The following is a 12,690-nucleotide window of genomic DNA, read 5'->3' on the forward strand; positions in this document are numbered from 1 at the left end:
TACAAGGGGCACTCAATTGCATAATGGGCAATAGCTTCAACAGGAACATCACGGGTGCAGAAACACTCTTCATGAAGCCATTTAAAAATATTAGCCCTTAATAAAAGCCATGGGCGTGTTATTAAAAAGTAACCCAAAGGTGAATTGAGCTAATGAGGTCCACTTTGATTGATCTTAGAAAAACCTTGTCCAAAAAAATGATTAAGCCTTAGGCTTCAAACCCGACCCCTAAACAAATCTGCAGTGCTGTCCTCTTTGGATTATCTCTTCACTCATCAATCAATAGATTAAAAGGACCCACTGAGAAACTCAGATGGACTGAGGGACCATGGATCCATTAGAGGGCCAAAACCTGGGTCCCTGAATGTGGAATGGAGCCTCCTCATCCACCCCTGGCTAACAACTGTGTTGAGAACAAGAAATAAACCTTTAACGTGTCAAACCTCTGAGATTTGTTGGGTCTTATAGCAGTAGGTATCTTACCCTAACGACAGATATAGAATAATGTTCTAAATTCTATATCTGAGTCTGTTTTCAATGCTATCATCATGAGTATCATAATCTATTGTCCCCATTGTAATCAGTTATTTTCATGGAAGTCCTTTCCGGCTTCAATCTCATCAGTTCAGGATTATTGTATTGTTGTCTTCTACTTGAAAGACCTTCTTGCTTGGTTCATGATAGAAAACACAATACCAACATTCTGTGTATTTTATCTCTTTAGATTCTTCCAACAACTCTGAGGAATACGCAAGTGCCTATTATTGTCCCTGTTTTGCAGGTGATGAAACTGAGACCAAGAAGGTTAAGTATAAAGTGGAAAAAATAATTAATTTACAGTTATCTGAGGATGAAGCAAGAGAATAATTAGTTGGCCTGGAACCTGGCGCACGTTACAAGTTTTCTTATTTTCTTTGTAACTTTCTTATAAGTTATCTGTTGCTGTATAACAAACCACCCCAAAATAATGACTTAAAACAGTAGCAATAATTTGTTCTGCTTACAGAACCTGAACTGTAAAGACACAGGTAGCTGAGGTTGGGGGTAGGGCTGGAAAAGCTGGCTTCCTTGAACTTCTCTCTTTCTGTGGTCTCTCCACGTGGCAGCCCCAGGGTAACCATGGCAGCTGAAGGCTTACAGAGTGAGTGGAGAACGCCAGAGAGGGTGCATGCAAGAAAGACAAACAGTCAGACAGACAGGCAGACAGGCAGAAGCTCTAACACCTTAAGTCCTAGCCTTGGAAGGACATTATACTGTGTCACTTCCACCACATTTTCTTAGAAGCAAGCTACTATGGCCAACTCTTATTCATGGGGAGGAGAACTAGACTCCACTTCTTGATTGAATTTTGGAGCATGTTTTTCAACTACTACACTTTCCTTCTCTGAAATGCTTGCCTAAATTAGTGCTCATGAAGCTTAACGGTAAGTGAAATGACACATCAAAAGTCACTCAGCTGTTAAATGGTTCCACCAATATTAGATCTAATTTTGTGACTCCTGAGTCCGTGCTATTTTTTACTACCCCAGAAAAATCTCCTGTGATCAGCAGGTGGAATAGGGTAGGGAAAACATGCTAGTGCTGAAATGGAGCCAATCCTTTTCATTGCCTTAGAAAACACACTTACATTTATTTTTCAGGAAAAATATTGCCCATAATACAGTCGTCCATAAGCACTTTCCAAGTTTCTCCCAAACATCTGTGTTTTAATTTCTCCCCCAACAGATGTATCCATTTGCATTTCCCCCAGATAAATCACTTTTGCTGTTGTTCTTATTTTTGACTGTATTTATCACCTTCCAAGATCCTTTTGTATTAATTCTCAAACCCACCACTTAGGTTCATGCCACCTGCCAATTTGGAACCTTCCCTTCATTCCATCACCATGAAAGTGTGCCCTTCCTGTGGGCCAATAAGTGAAATGCTCTCTAAGTGGAGGGTGTGACAAAAAGTCTGAGGGGACTTTTTTTTTCTTTTCAAGAAGACAAAATCTCTAAGGTTGAAAATTTCTATTGAATCAAAGAGAGTCTAAATCATTCCATTTTAGAAAATCTGGGAATTTGAACAATGCTGTGGATCGGAAATCTCAGAGGTCTCATATATCAGTTTTGTAATTCTAGGCAGTAAGGTAGATTTCCCTACAGAAGCTTTACTCTGGGGATCCCCAGAAGTCTCTACAGGGAACCCTCCTTTGTGCTTTCCACACCCAAAGACTTGGGGGAAACATGGGGCAAGAGGTAGAGAATGGATAAAGAGTTTCCACTAGATATGGGTTCTCTGTGTAGACTAGCTCGATCCACAGAAACAACACATTCGTACTGTTACATTCTCTAATAACCGCATTTCTAAAAGTAAAAGGTGAAATTAATTTTAATATTATTTTATTTCCCAATATATCTAAAATACTAATATTTGAACATGTAGTTAATGTAAAAAATTCACTAGCTATTTTTCATTCTTGTTTCCATATCAAGTCATGGAATCCGACGTGTATTTCACACTTAACTGCACACCGCATTTGGGTCTAGCCACATTTCAACTCATCGACAGCCAGTAATTTTTGGTGCAGCACACATATACCCTTGGTTTCTGTTGTTTGATTGGGTCTCTGAGACCTCAACCCTTTCTTCTCTACGTACTTCCTTCAAGTTCAGATACCAACTCAAAACACCTATCCTGGAAAGGAGCTCCATCTAATGCGGCCCAACCTCCGTCATTCTCTATGCCATTATCCTGTTTTATTGTCTCAATAGCACTAATATCTTCTAAAATAATTTTATTTGTTTATATCTTATCCATCAGAATGTAAGTTTCACAGGGTCAGGAATTTTTAAAAATCTATTTTGATCCGGCTGATTTCCCGGTGCAGAGGACAGTCCCAGGCACACTGCCGACGCTCAAATACTTTTGCAGGACTAAGGAATCGCATTTCTCTGGAACCCAGCCGAAGGGGGCAGCGTCGAGTCGTGTCACAGGTGGGGCGCCCACGTTGCGCGCGGCTGCGCTCGGTCTCCTAGCTGCGTGGGAGTGGGGTGAGTGGGTGTGTGCGGGATGTGTGCGGTAGAGCGCGCCAGCGAGCGCGGAGCGCTGAGCGGGGAGGATCAGCAAGCACCGCTCACAACCCGCAGCGACTGCCCGGCCGGGCAGCTCTGAGGTGGGTGGGCCGTGCCGCCTGCCTGCCCGCGGGGTCCCCATTGGTCGCCAGCAGGCCTCCCTCTGCCCGGAAGCCAGCGAGGAGCTGAGGGGCTGCTCCGAAGCCGGAGCAGGAGAGCCCGGCTGAGCTGACGCCGGGGCGGACGCGCGGGATCCGCGCCCCTGACTCGCTCCCTTCCGCACTCGCGCCGCCGCCCGGCTGGTCTCCGGCGCTGGCGCCTGCGGTCGGCCTTCGACAGCGCTCCGGAGGGACCCGGGCAGCTGCTGGGCGCCCGGGTGAGTGGCCGCGCGCGGCTCCCTGGCTTCTCCCGGGCCCCGCCGCCTGCTTTTGCTTTCCCGATCGCGGCTCGGCTGCGTTTGCGCCGGCAGCGCCTCGGGCCATCGGGAAGGCCAAAGCCGGGAAACTTGGCTGCGGGTAGAAGTGGGATTGCAGCCCGGATGCGCCCCCAGCCCCGCGGGCCGGGTGGGAACAGGTGGTGCGGGCCGGGCCGGGCGCTTTGTGTCAGGACTCGGAAACCAGCGGCAGGCGGCCGCGCCTCCCTCGGCCGCTCCCTTCCCTCTCCTGCTCTCCCGAGCGGCCGCAAGCCGGGTCGGCCGGGTAACGGAGCGGGAATCGCCAGGAATGTGCCTCTGGGGACTGTCTGGCTCGAGGGAGGAGAGAGGGTGGCCGCGAAGGTGCGGGAGCCGAAAGGTGGCGCGGGGCTGCACCGCCGCTTCAGGCTGGAGAGGGATGCTTCCAGCGTGGCGCGTTCCTCCCGGGCAAACGCTTCATTCTTGCGCGGCGCCCCTGGAGGTGGGGAGCTGGGTGGGAGTGTGTGCAGAAAAAGGGGGGCGGGGAGGCCAGTCACTTCCGGAGCCGGTTCTGATCGGTGCAGAGAGCGGTGCTTTGGCAGTCGCGGATCTTGGGGTGTGGTTGTGCACGGCCCCACATGCGCGCCGTCGATGCGGGGCTGGGGTTGTCCCTGGCCCGTGTTTAACAAAGGGTGCTCCTCTGCACCCGGCGGGAGGGGCAGCTCCGAAGAAGTGGTCTTAAGCGAACGGGTCTTAGTCCTGGGGAGGTCCATTTCCTTTTTGGATTGTAATTTTTTTTTTGTATTATTGCCTTTTTTTTTTTTTTTTAAAGACTGGAGACTGATGCATGAGGGGCCCACGGAGGCGCAGGAGCGGTGGTGATGGTTTGGGAAGCGGAGCTGAAGTGCGCTGGGCTTTGGTGAGGCGTGACAGTTTATCATGACCGTGTTCAGGCAGGAAAACGTGGATGATTACTACGACACCGGCGAGGAACTTGGAAGGTACAGGAGGCGCACACTATTGGGTTGTGGGAATGCATAATATTGGGGGTAGTGGGCAGTGAACAAATGCAGCTTGAATCAGGCGTCTCCCTCTTCCAGAAGATGTGCAAATTACAGAGAAGAGTACCACCCCAGCGAAGGCTAAAGACCAGAAATAAACCACCTACTCCAAGGGGTTGGGGGTGGAGAGACAATTTCAGTGTTAGATTATGATGCAAAGTATATTGATCAAAACCCCTGGACGAGAACAGATTGAACTGACTGCGGTAACTCTTGTCAGCTTTTGTCCTTCCGACGACACAATGAGCAAACGCTAAGATATAATTAGAGTTAGCTCTGATGTGTGATTTAAACAGAACACACACTAATGAATAGGCTTTTAAAATCTTCCTGCTTTCCCTCTTTCGGAATTTTCAGAGTAACATGCACAAATATTGGTAGGTCCTACGGTACATGGATACTTGCCAGACGTTGATGTTGGGCTTGGATTTTGAAACTTACTGGAATCAGGAATTTAATTAGCCAGTTGGTGTTAGTGGTGGCTTTGGTTTTATTCCCAATGTTAAATTTTTAACAAATCTACGAGAGTCTAATGGGCTATTTGCATTCAGAGCCTGTTCCATTGCTGGAGGAGCTGTGATTCTGAGTGTAAAGTCTTCCATGTTCTAGGTGAACTAAGAATGATTTATTTGGGGGCATCTACTAAGGGCTAGTTTGGTTTCTTCTGGACTGGGTATTTGACAGGGTGTGTTGAGCTCTGGTCTAACTAGCAGAAAACCCAGTTTTCACATCTAGATTTAAATTCAACATACGGAATTTTACTGCAGTGAGTAAAATAGGCAAAGGGATCTTTAAACAAACAAAAAAAGTATGTATTGACTTACACGTGTATCAAAATATGTATTTTTCCATATACACCTGATGTCCTGATACAAAGCTTCGTTTACTTCATGAAAAGGAAATTCACAAAGACACACACCCTAGATTACCTAATGAAAATTATGAAAGTTGAGCTTAGCTAAAATTTTTTATAAATTCAAGTAATAGTGTAGAATGCAAGCAATTTTTAAAAAGTTACTGTAAGAGCATATTTCTGTATATGTTTAGTATTGACTGACAACCTTACTGGCTTAGGAATTGCTTACTATATATTGGAGATTTACCAAATAAGAGAGTTCTCAAAAATCCTATTTTATAGATATGTTTAAGATTTAAGATTTAAGAGTATGCAGTTAAATATTTGGTTTAACTAGAGTTAAATCACTTTATCCCTATGGTATTCAGCCAGATGAGTGGTATATGAAGTTTTCCTTTGGAAATAGGGGGGCAAAGGTGAAAAAATGTATTTTAATTCTGTTTGCGTAGTATGACCTGATTATATAAATTCTCTTGTAAAGAGAGATGATTAAAATTGGGTGAGGTGATTGCTTTATAGATTAAGTATATTGACTTTATTTTCATTAAGATCTTTTGGTAGAGTTATGAGAAAGAAAAAAAATACGGCCGCCCTGTGGCTGGTGCAGGGAGTGGGGAGTTTGTGATCTTTATTTTGTGAGAAGGCTACCTCTGCCTTTGCACTAGGGGGTGGTTTGCAGATTTGTCCCAGCATTTCGCTTTGCTTTTGACTCTGTCTACATTTCTGTATATAACTTTCTCCCCACTGTGCAAGACTAATTGACAAATTGTTTCTTGAATAATTTATGTGACCTATGAATTTGAAAGAAGTGCTCTGAAAAACTGATAGTTGGGAATTTTTTAAATGAAAGTATACATGCCCATCTAGCTGCTATATCTTTTGGTTTTGCCTAAAAATGGCTTAAACAGTTGATTTTTTTGAAGTGGTTTTCAAGCCCTGTGATTTTTATGTCTGCCTTGGAAATAGCCACTTTCTGAAAACAAGTCCTGACATAAGATAGACAAATAGGAAGGGTGCTGCTTCATGTGTCACTGAGAGAAGATTGGCAGTGGAGGTGGGAGCTTAGTGGCGGAAAATGGAAATGGGCCAATATTTGACACAAAAGCAAGGTTGTTTGTTCTAAGCAGTGCGTTATACACAAGCTAACATCTAGGATTTACGACTTTATTTACATACTACATTTAGCAGTTATCTAAATAATACCTACTCACTTACCTTATAAATGTATTGAGACAAAAAGTCCACAGCTGGAGTAGGAAAGATAGGTTTTTAAACAAGTAGAATACAATATTATTGTTGTTATTGTTATTGTTATTTTCTAGGAAAACAGAGTATGTATGTAGGAGGATGAGTGTGTGTGTGTGTGTCTGTCTGTCTATGTATGTCAGTATGTGTCTGTACGACTGCCCAGGACTGCTGTGAAAGCTCTCTGTTAACTCTAAGGAACTTTATAAAATGTTATGATTATTGCAGTAGTGGTAGAGCAGTCAGATCACTGCACAGATATCCAAAATCAGCTCTGCAACTTGCTAGCTTTATAACCCTGAACAGGTCACTTACCCTCTCTGACCCTCAGGATCTTCATCTATAAAATGAGAGGCCTGGTGCTTATTTCATGACTGTTGTGAAAATCAAGTAACCTAACACATGTAAAACTATTTTATCAACAGTAAAGAGTTAAATAAATTTACAGATATCATCTGCAGGACTATGCTGAGACATGTGGGTGTTCCAGGCAGGCTAATAACTTGGCCGGCAACTCCGTAGTCTTTTTAAGTATCTGTTTACCAATTTTGAGAAGAGAGGCCCTGTGGGAAAAGGCTCATGGAGAGACCCCTTGCTGCCAACACTTGGCCTCTCCACTCTTACTCTGTGTAATGCCACTCTGGCCTCGAACCTGCACACCTTCCCAGTGGAAGCAAGTCCTTACAGTGAATGGACCATCATCTTTGGAAGGCTCTTTGGTGACCTTTTGTGTTGACTTAGGAGGACCTTTGGGGTCTCACCCTCTGTCCTAGGAGGTAGAATAGAGAGCTATTTCCATCACATGTAGTGGTCTCTGGGAATTCTTACAAATGCAGATCTCTCCATCTGCTGTTACACTTGGGTTGTTTTTTTTTAATGCCCTAGGGTGCCTTAGCATCTCTTATCAGTTGGCACTTGGGCAGCTGCAGGCTGGCTTGTCCAACCATCGGGCTCCAGTTACACCCTTGGCTGTGGTTCAGCCTAACCTGTGAGCCTTCTGGGCACCTCTCTGAACACCGCTTTCCTGAGGGCCTGGTCTTCTTCCCTTTTCTGCTGTCTGACCTTACATGATCTTGAGACCTGGCTCCCATCTCCTGAATAAATGCCTCCATGATGCTTTCTCCCTTTTAGGAGCCAAATGACTTGCTGTCTGAAGCACTCCGTTGGTCCATGACCACAGGCTGCCTAGTGCCATGCTCTAGCATTGCTTTGTGTTACTATCATCCTTGTATTGCTCTTTGTAGTCAGCTTGAAAATTCCTTCAGGTGGTCTTTTCTTCCCGAGGGTGTGCAGTATGCTGCATAATACCAGGCACAGTTTGATCGATGCCTGAATGACTGAATGCAGGTTAGCAGGTGCAATATTGAGACCAGAATGGGGAATTAAGATGCAAATGGTGATGCAGATGCTGACGCTGATAGAGAGGCAGTGTGTGGTGTGGTTTGGCCACAACACACTCATTTGGAAAGTGGGGAGACACCTATCTTTGCAGGATGTTGTGAGAATTAGAGACAGTGGATACAAACATCTGACACATAGTCACTGCCTAAGATTATTTTAATAACCTGTTTTTCCCATCACAGCATTTACCACATTGCGTAGTCGTTACTTATTTGATTATCTGCTTTCCCCCAAGTTGTCACAGGGCTGTGACCTTGAACTTGCTCATCATTTTTATCTCTAATGCCTAATAGATGCATGACACTTACAAGGTGCTCAATAAATGCTTGCTGATTCAATGAATGGATTAATATATGTAAAGCACACACACATACACACACATGTATATTATCTTACATGTGTGTATGGCTCTCAATAAATGATGACTCTGGTGGAGATGAACTTCGGACACGAAAGCCTGCAGCTCGTAAAACTAAAAGCTACTTTTGTTTTCACATTCTCTGTGGCTGAACAGTAATGTGCACAGTAGCCAAAATCTCCAAGCACAAGATCAGTTTAAACAAAATAAGGTGGAGCATTAAGTATTTCACATTGGTTTAGATCAGGGGTGTCCAAACTGCGGCCCACGGGCCAACTGCAGCCCGCGATCCATTGTTAATTGGCCCGCAGCAAATTCCAAAAATATATTTAGTTTACTTAAATAAACCAGGTGAGGCAAGACGTACTTCACCTCGAGTGAGTGGCCGGCTGTTTGTGTATTTTACCGCATATGGCCCTTGGGGAAAAACGTTGAAAAAAGTTTGGACACCCCTGGTTTAGATGGTTGCGGGAAGCTAATAATTCCAATTGAAAGCATTCTCCTATTGGCTTAAAATCCATAGGCATTGTCATTGAAGTAAGGAATGGTAAGAACCCCACACAGTCCGAGTACATCTTTCAATTGGTTTACTGTGGATTGCAAGAGTGAGTCCGAAGAATTCAAGGTGTTAGTGCAGATGGAAGGAGGAGAGATTCCCGGGGTGGGAACCACAGGCCCATGAGGTTGCCTAGCGATAGCACCCTGTCAGGCTGTGCTGAATGTCGTTTTTCTCTTTGCCTTTCTGCTCCCGCAGGCCCTCAGATGTTTCCTCTGATTAGAAAGGCTGCAAAGTTTTAGAGAGATCAAGTTCAAATATATATGTGTTAGAGGTAACAGTCAGTGATTTTTAAATTCTCTTCATACTAATGGTCTTCAAGGATGTGAAAAGAGGACATGATGACGGTAGTGAGTGGCAGTTTGGCTGAACGCTTACTTGCCAGCACTGGGAATGTGACCCTGGACCCCCCGGACAGGCATAAGCTAGGTTCCATGGGGCCAGGAACCTAGAGGATCAAGGTTCTTACTGATGGAGCATTCAGGCTGACTTCTTGGTCCCCTATGCCCTTTTCTCCTGTGTGTCTTTTTTTTTTCCAATATTTTTAAATTTTTCAATCACAGTTGACATACAAGTATTATATTATTTCCAGGTGTACAACACAGTGATTAGACATTTCTATAATTTATGAAGTGATCACCCCAATAAACCAGTACCCACCTGACACCACGAAGCTTTTGTCTTACCCAGCCACTTAGCAACCTAAAGACCCCATAACATTGTCACACCTCTGCTAAGCTGTGAAAAATAAGCGTTAGAGAGATGGATGCTCAGTAATTCATACAGGGGTTATATCAGGAGAGGAGACATTGTCAGACCTGTCCTCTGGTCTCTCAGCAACGCTGTAAGCCCTGAAGGCAGAGACCATTTCCTTCCCGGTGGGGTGAGGAGAAGGAGGCCGCCTTGGGGGGGCGGGGGTGGGTGAGGCACAAACTTAGGTGCTGCTGGATTCCTTTGGACACGGTGTGGAGGTGGGGAAAGGCCTAAGACATGTGAGTGACAAGAATTGTCTGACCTGGCTTCCTGCTGGGAAATGTGATAAACGTTCACCCTTAATTCTAGCAAACTGCTAGGTGTACCTCACCTACCTGGGCACTTTCATCTCCCTAGTTAACCTGTAGGCCCGCACTCCTCACTCTCAAAGAGAAAATACTCCGGGAAGTCACTCTCTCTTAGTAGAAACTTATTTTTGATCTGGAGACAAAGGAAACCACCTACTGGTGGGAGGGGAAGGGCTTCTGTGGGTGAAGGGCCACTCAGAAACCCTGAGGCATCTAGACCTACAAGAAACCAGAGTGATCAGTGCCCTCCCTTCTTGTTTCATCCAGTCAGTGCTTAGACAAGTCAAGGGCCTTTCTCAAGGCAGCTGGTTAGTAGGTAGCAAGAGGTGAACCCAGAACGCCAGGCAGGCTGTTTTACTATGTTCTCTGTACTACTTACATGATTTGGCAATTTTCCTTTTTTGGAAGCCAAATAAAATTGATATGTAAAAGAGGTGATTTGAGCAGCCATCTAATACCAATCCTTTTTAACATCTGTTTTGGAGAAGATGGTTAGGAATAACTGGTAACCATTTCACAGAAGGTTTTCATTTTTACCGCAGCCAGAGGCTGACCCCTTGACCTCAGAACTTGCATGGGCACTTCACTACACACATGACCTTCTTTCCTTTTCCAAATGGCTTGTGCCCCAGTTATGAATGGTCATAGTGTGTGGCATGGTCTTACCCAAGTCCCAGAGTTAATAGTTTAGCTTTTTAGAAAGTTCACAGAACACTTTCATTATTATTTAACCTTTGAGTAATGTAATGTGTAAGAGTCTTGGCTCTGCTTGATAGGCTACCCCCAAAATGACAAACAGTTTCTCATTTCATTAAGTGGCACTAGTCTGTCTGGTTTAGGGTAGGTGCGTGATTATTTGAGACTATGTGAACGGTAATACTTAATTGTTTTGTTGTGGTAAATTATCAAAACAGAATGCATTGTCTCTCAACCTTGAAGGAGATTATATGGAAGTATAATTATAATAAATCCAATTTATCAACTTTGTCAACATTCTAAATAAATTCCTTTAAATGCAGTTAGGAGAGAATGGAAGAAAAAAGATTGGCATTCGGTTTTTCTACGTCATCTAACTAAAATGGGTTTAAAATAGCTTTATCTAACTAGTAAATCTTTCTTAGGTAAAACAAAAAGTGTGGTTGTACCCCAAATCTAGGTTTAATGTGCGAGGATGATTTTTACCCTGAAAAGGTCTAAAACCTAAAAGAGTTTGTGTCTTATTTCGATCCCAGTCCAAAACAAAACACAACAAAACAAGTCATGTGCTAGTAACTAAACTCTGGTGATAGCTGACAAGTGTGATCCTTAGTGACTCTTGTTTATCACTTCTTTTTCAGGTGACATTGAGAACTAGTGTGGCTTACAGATCATACTGTGGTCATTTAAGTATAATGTTGCTTATCTCTGAGAAATGACCATGGGGTTTTCCTCTTATTGTCCTACTGAAATGTTGACATTTCAATTGTGAACTTGAGAAATTTTATTCAATAACCTAATGTATATACAGAGATATCAAGAGGGGAAAGGGAGGGGGAGAATGTTGTTGATTTTTTTCCCCTTTGTAAACACATTCAAGTTTGGATGAAAAACATAATGTTTGAACAAATGAATGCCGTAAATTGCTAATCTCTGGTGTTGGAAAAGTTTGTGTTGGTAGTGTTTACAGTCAGTCATAAGCCTGATGGGTTTTGGCTGGGAAATTTGGCTCTAAGTGTGAACTTTTTTGGGACACATTTTATTTTCTGTCAAAACTGTCTGATTATTCGTATTTAGGTATAATATGATGAATGGGGCTAGCTTTTAAATATCTCAAGTACAGTTGCTATTGTAAGTTTTCACCTTCAAGGAATGAGCTGATTTTCATTTTTTTTCCCCGTTGTTGAATAGTTCTTTCTACAGTTCATTGTCAGAAAATGGTACCTTTTGAAATTGTGCAAACTTTCCCTTTTTAACCTAAAAAGAGTGTCAGGATTTTTAAGCCTTTACTTTAATCCTCCATGCTCTTGTTCCTGGCCCCCCAGTGTAGAATGTTCCAGTTGAAAAAGCAATGTAGGGAAATATTCAATGTCTTTTTTTTTTTTGGTCCCATCATGAAAAGGGTTAGATTTTCCTCTGAACGGCCTGTCTGTGTGTCTGCCTAGCAACTCTCCATCTGTCTATGACCAGGCTGTAAATGTGGGTGGGTAGATATGACTTAGGTGATGCAAGAAAAAGTAACCGAGGAGTACACTGGGACAGAGGGAGTGGAGTGGCTTGGGAGAGAGGAGGTCAGTAGTTAGCACAGATTCAGTTCTAATGTTTCTGTTCTTTTTTGATAAGTTCTTCTAAATCTGTGTAGAGCTCAATTTTTTTTAATTTTTTTATTTTTTGCCCCCATTTGTGGTTTATGGGTAAACAGCAGAAACGTGTATCTCTGAGAAAGTGATGAAAGGCTGCAACCTTTTCAGCATAATATTTCATAGTCTGGGAGTTACAAGCTGCTTTGCTTTGCAAAAACAAAGCTATGGCACTCTAGGTATATGGATACTGTAGAGAATAGACTTTTAACAGCTAACTGCTGAAGTTTCAGATGCTGAATTGCACATGGTACACAGAGGACCTGTCCTTAGAAACTTGGTGAGCCAAAAAGTGCTAAGACATTATTTGCTATCTCACAAATACTATTTTATTGGTATATAAATCAGTATAATTGAAAGCAGAGCCTGCCA

At 43.5% G+C, this 12,690-nt stretch overlaps 1 protein-coding gene across 3 annotated transcripts in view; it reads left to right on the forward strand.

Annotated features, from left to right (window-relative positions):
• The first annotated feature begins 2,878 nt into the window (after positions 1–2,878).
• DAPK1 (death associated protein kinase 1) overlaps positions 2,879–12,690 on the forward strand; it is a 168,481-nt gene continuing 158,669 nt past the window's right edge. Inside the window, exons 1-2 of one of the 3 annotated variants that reach the window (XM_033123048.1) lie at positions 2,879–2,975; positions 4,277–4,445. In XM_033123048.1, coding sequence (XP_032978939.1) covers positions 4,384–4,445 — 62 coding nt within the window. In that variant the 5' untranslated portion in view covers positions 2,879–2,975; positions 4,277–4,383. Of the gene's footprint in view, positions 2,976–3,011; positions 3,430–4,276; positions 4,446–12,690 lie in introns of those variants that run through there. The other 2 variants (XM_033123047.1, XM_033123046.1) reach the window with 2 other exon arrangements.

The sequence above is a fragment of the Rhinolophus ferrumequinum genome, chromosome 12 (assembly GCF_004115265.2).
Source record: "Rhinolophus ferrumequinum isolate MPI-CBG mRhiFer1 chromosome 12, mRhiFer1_v1.p, whole genome shotgun sequence".
Taxonomy (NCBI): Eukaryota; Metazoa; Chordata; class Mammalia; order Chiroptera; family Rhinolophidae; genus Rhinolophus; species Rhinolophus ferrumequinum.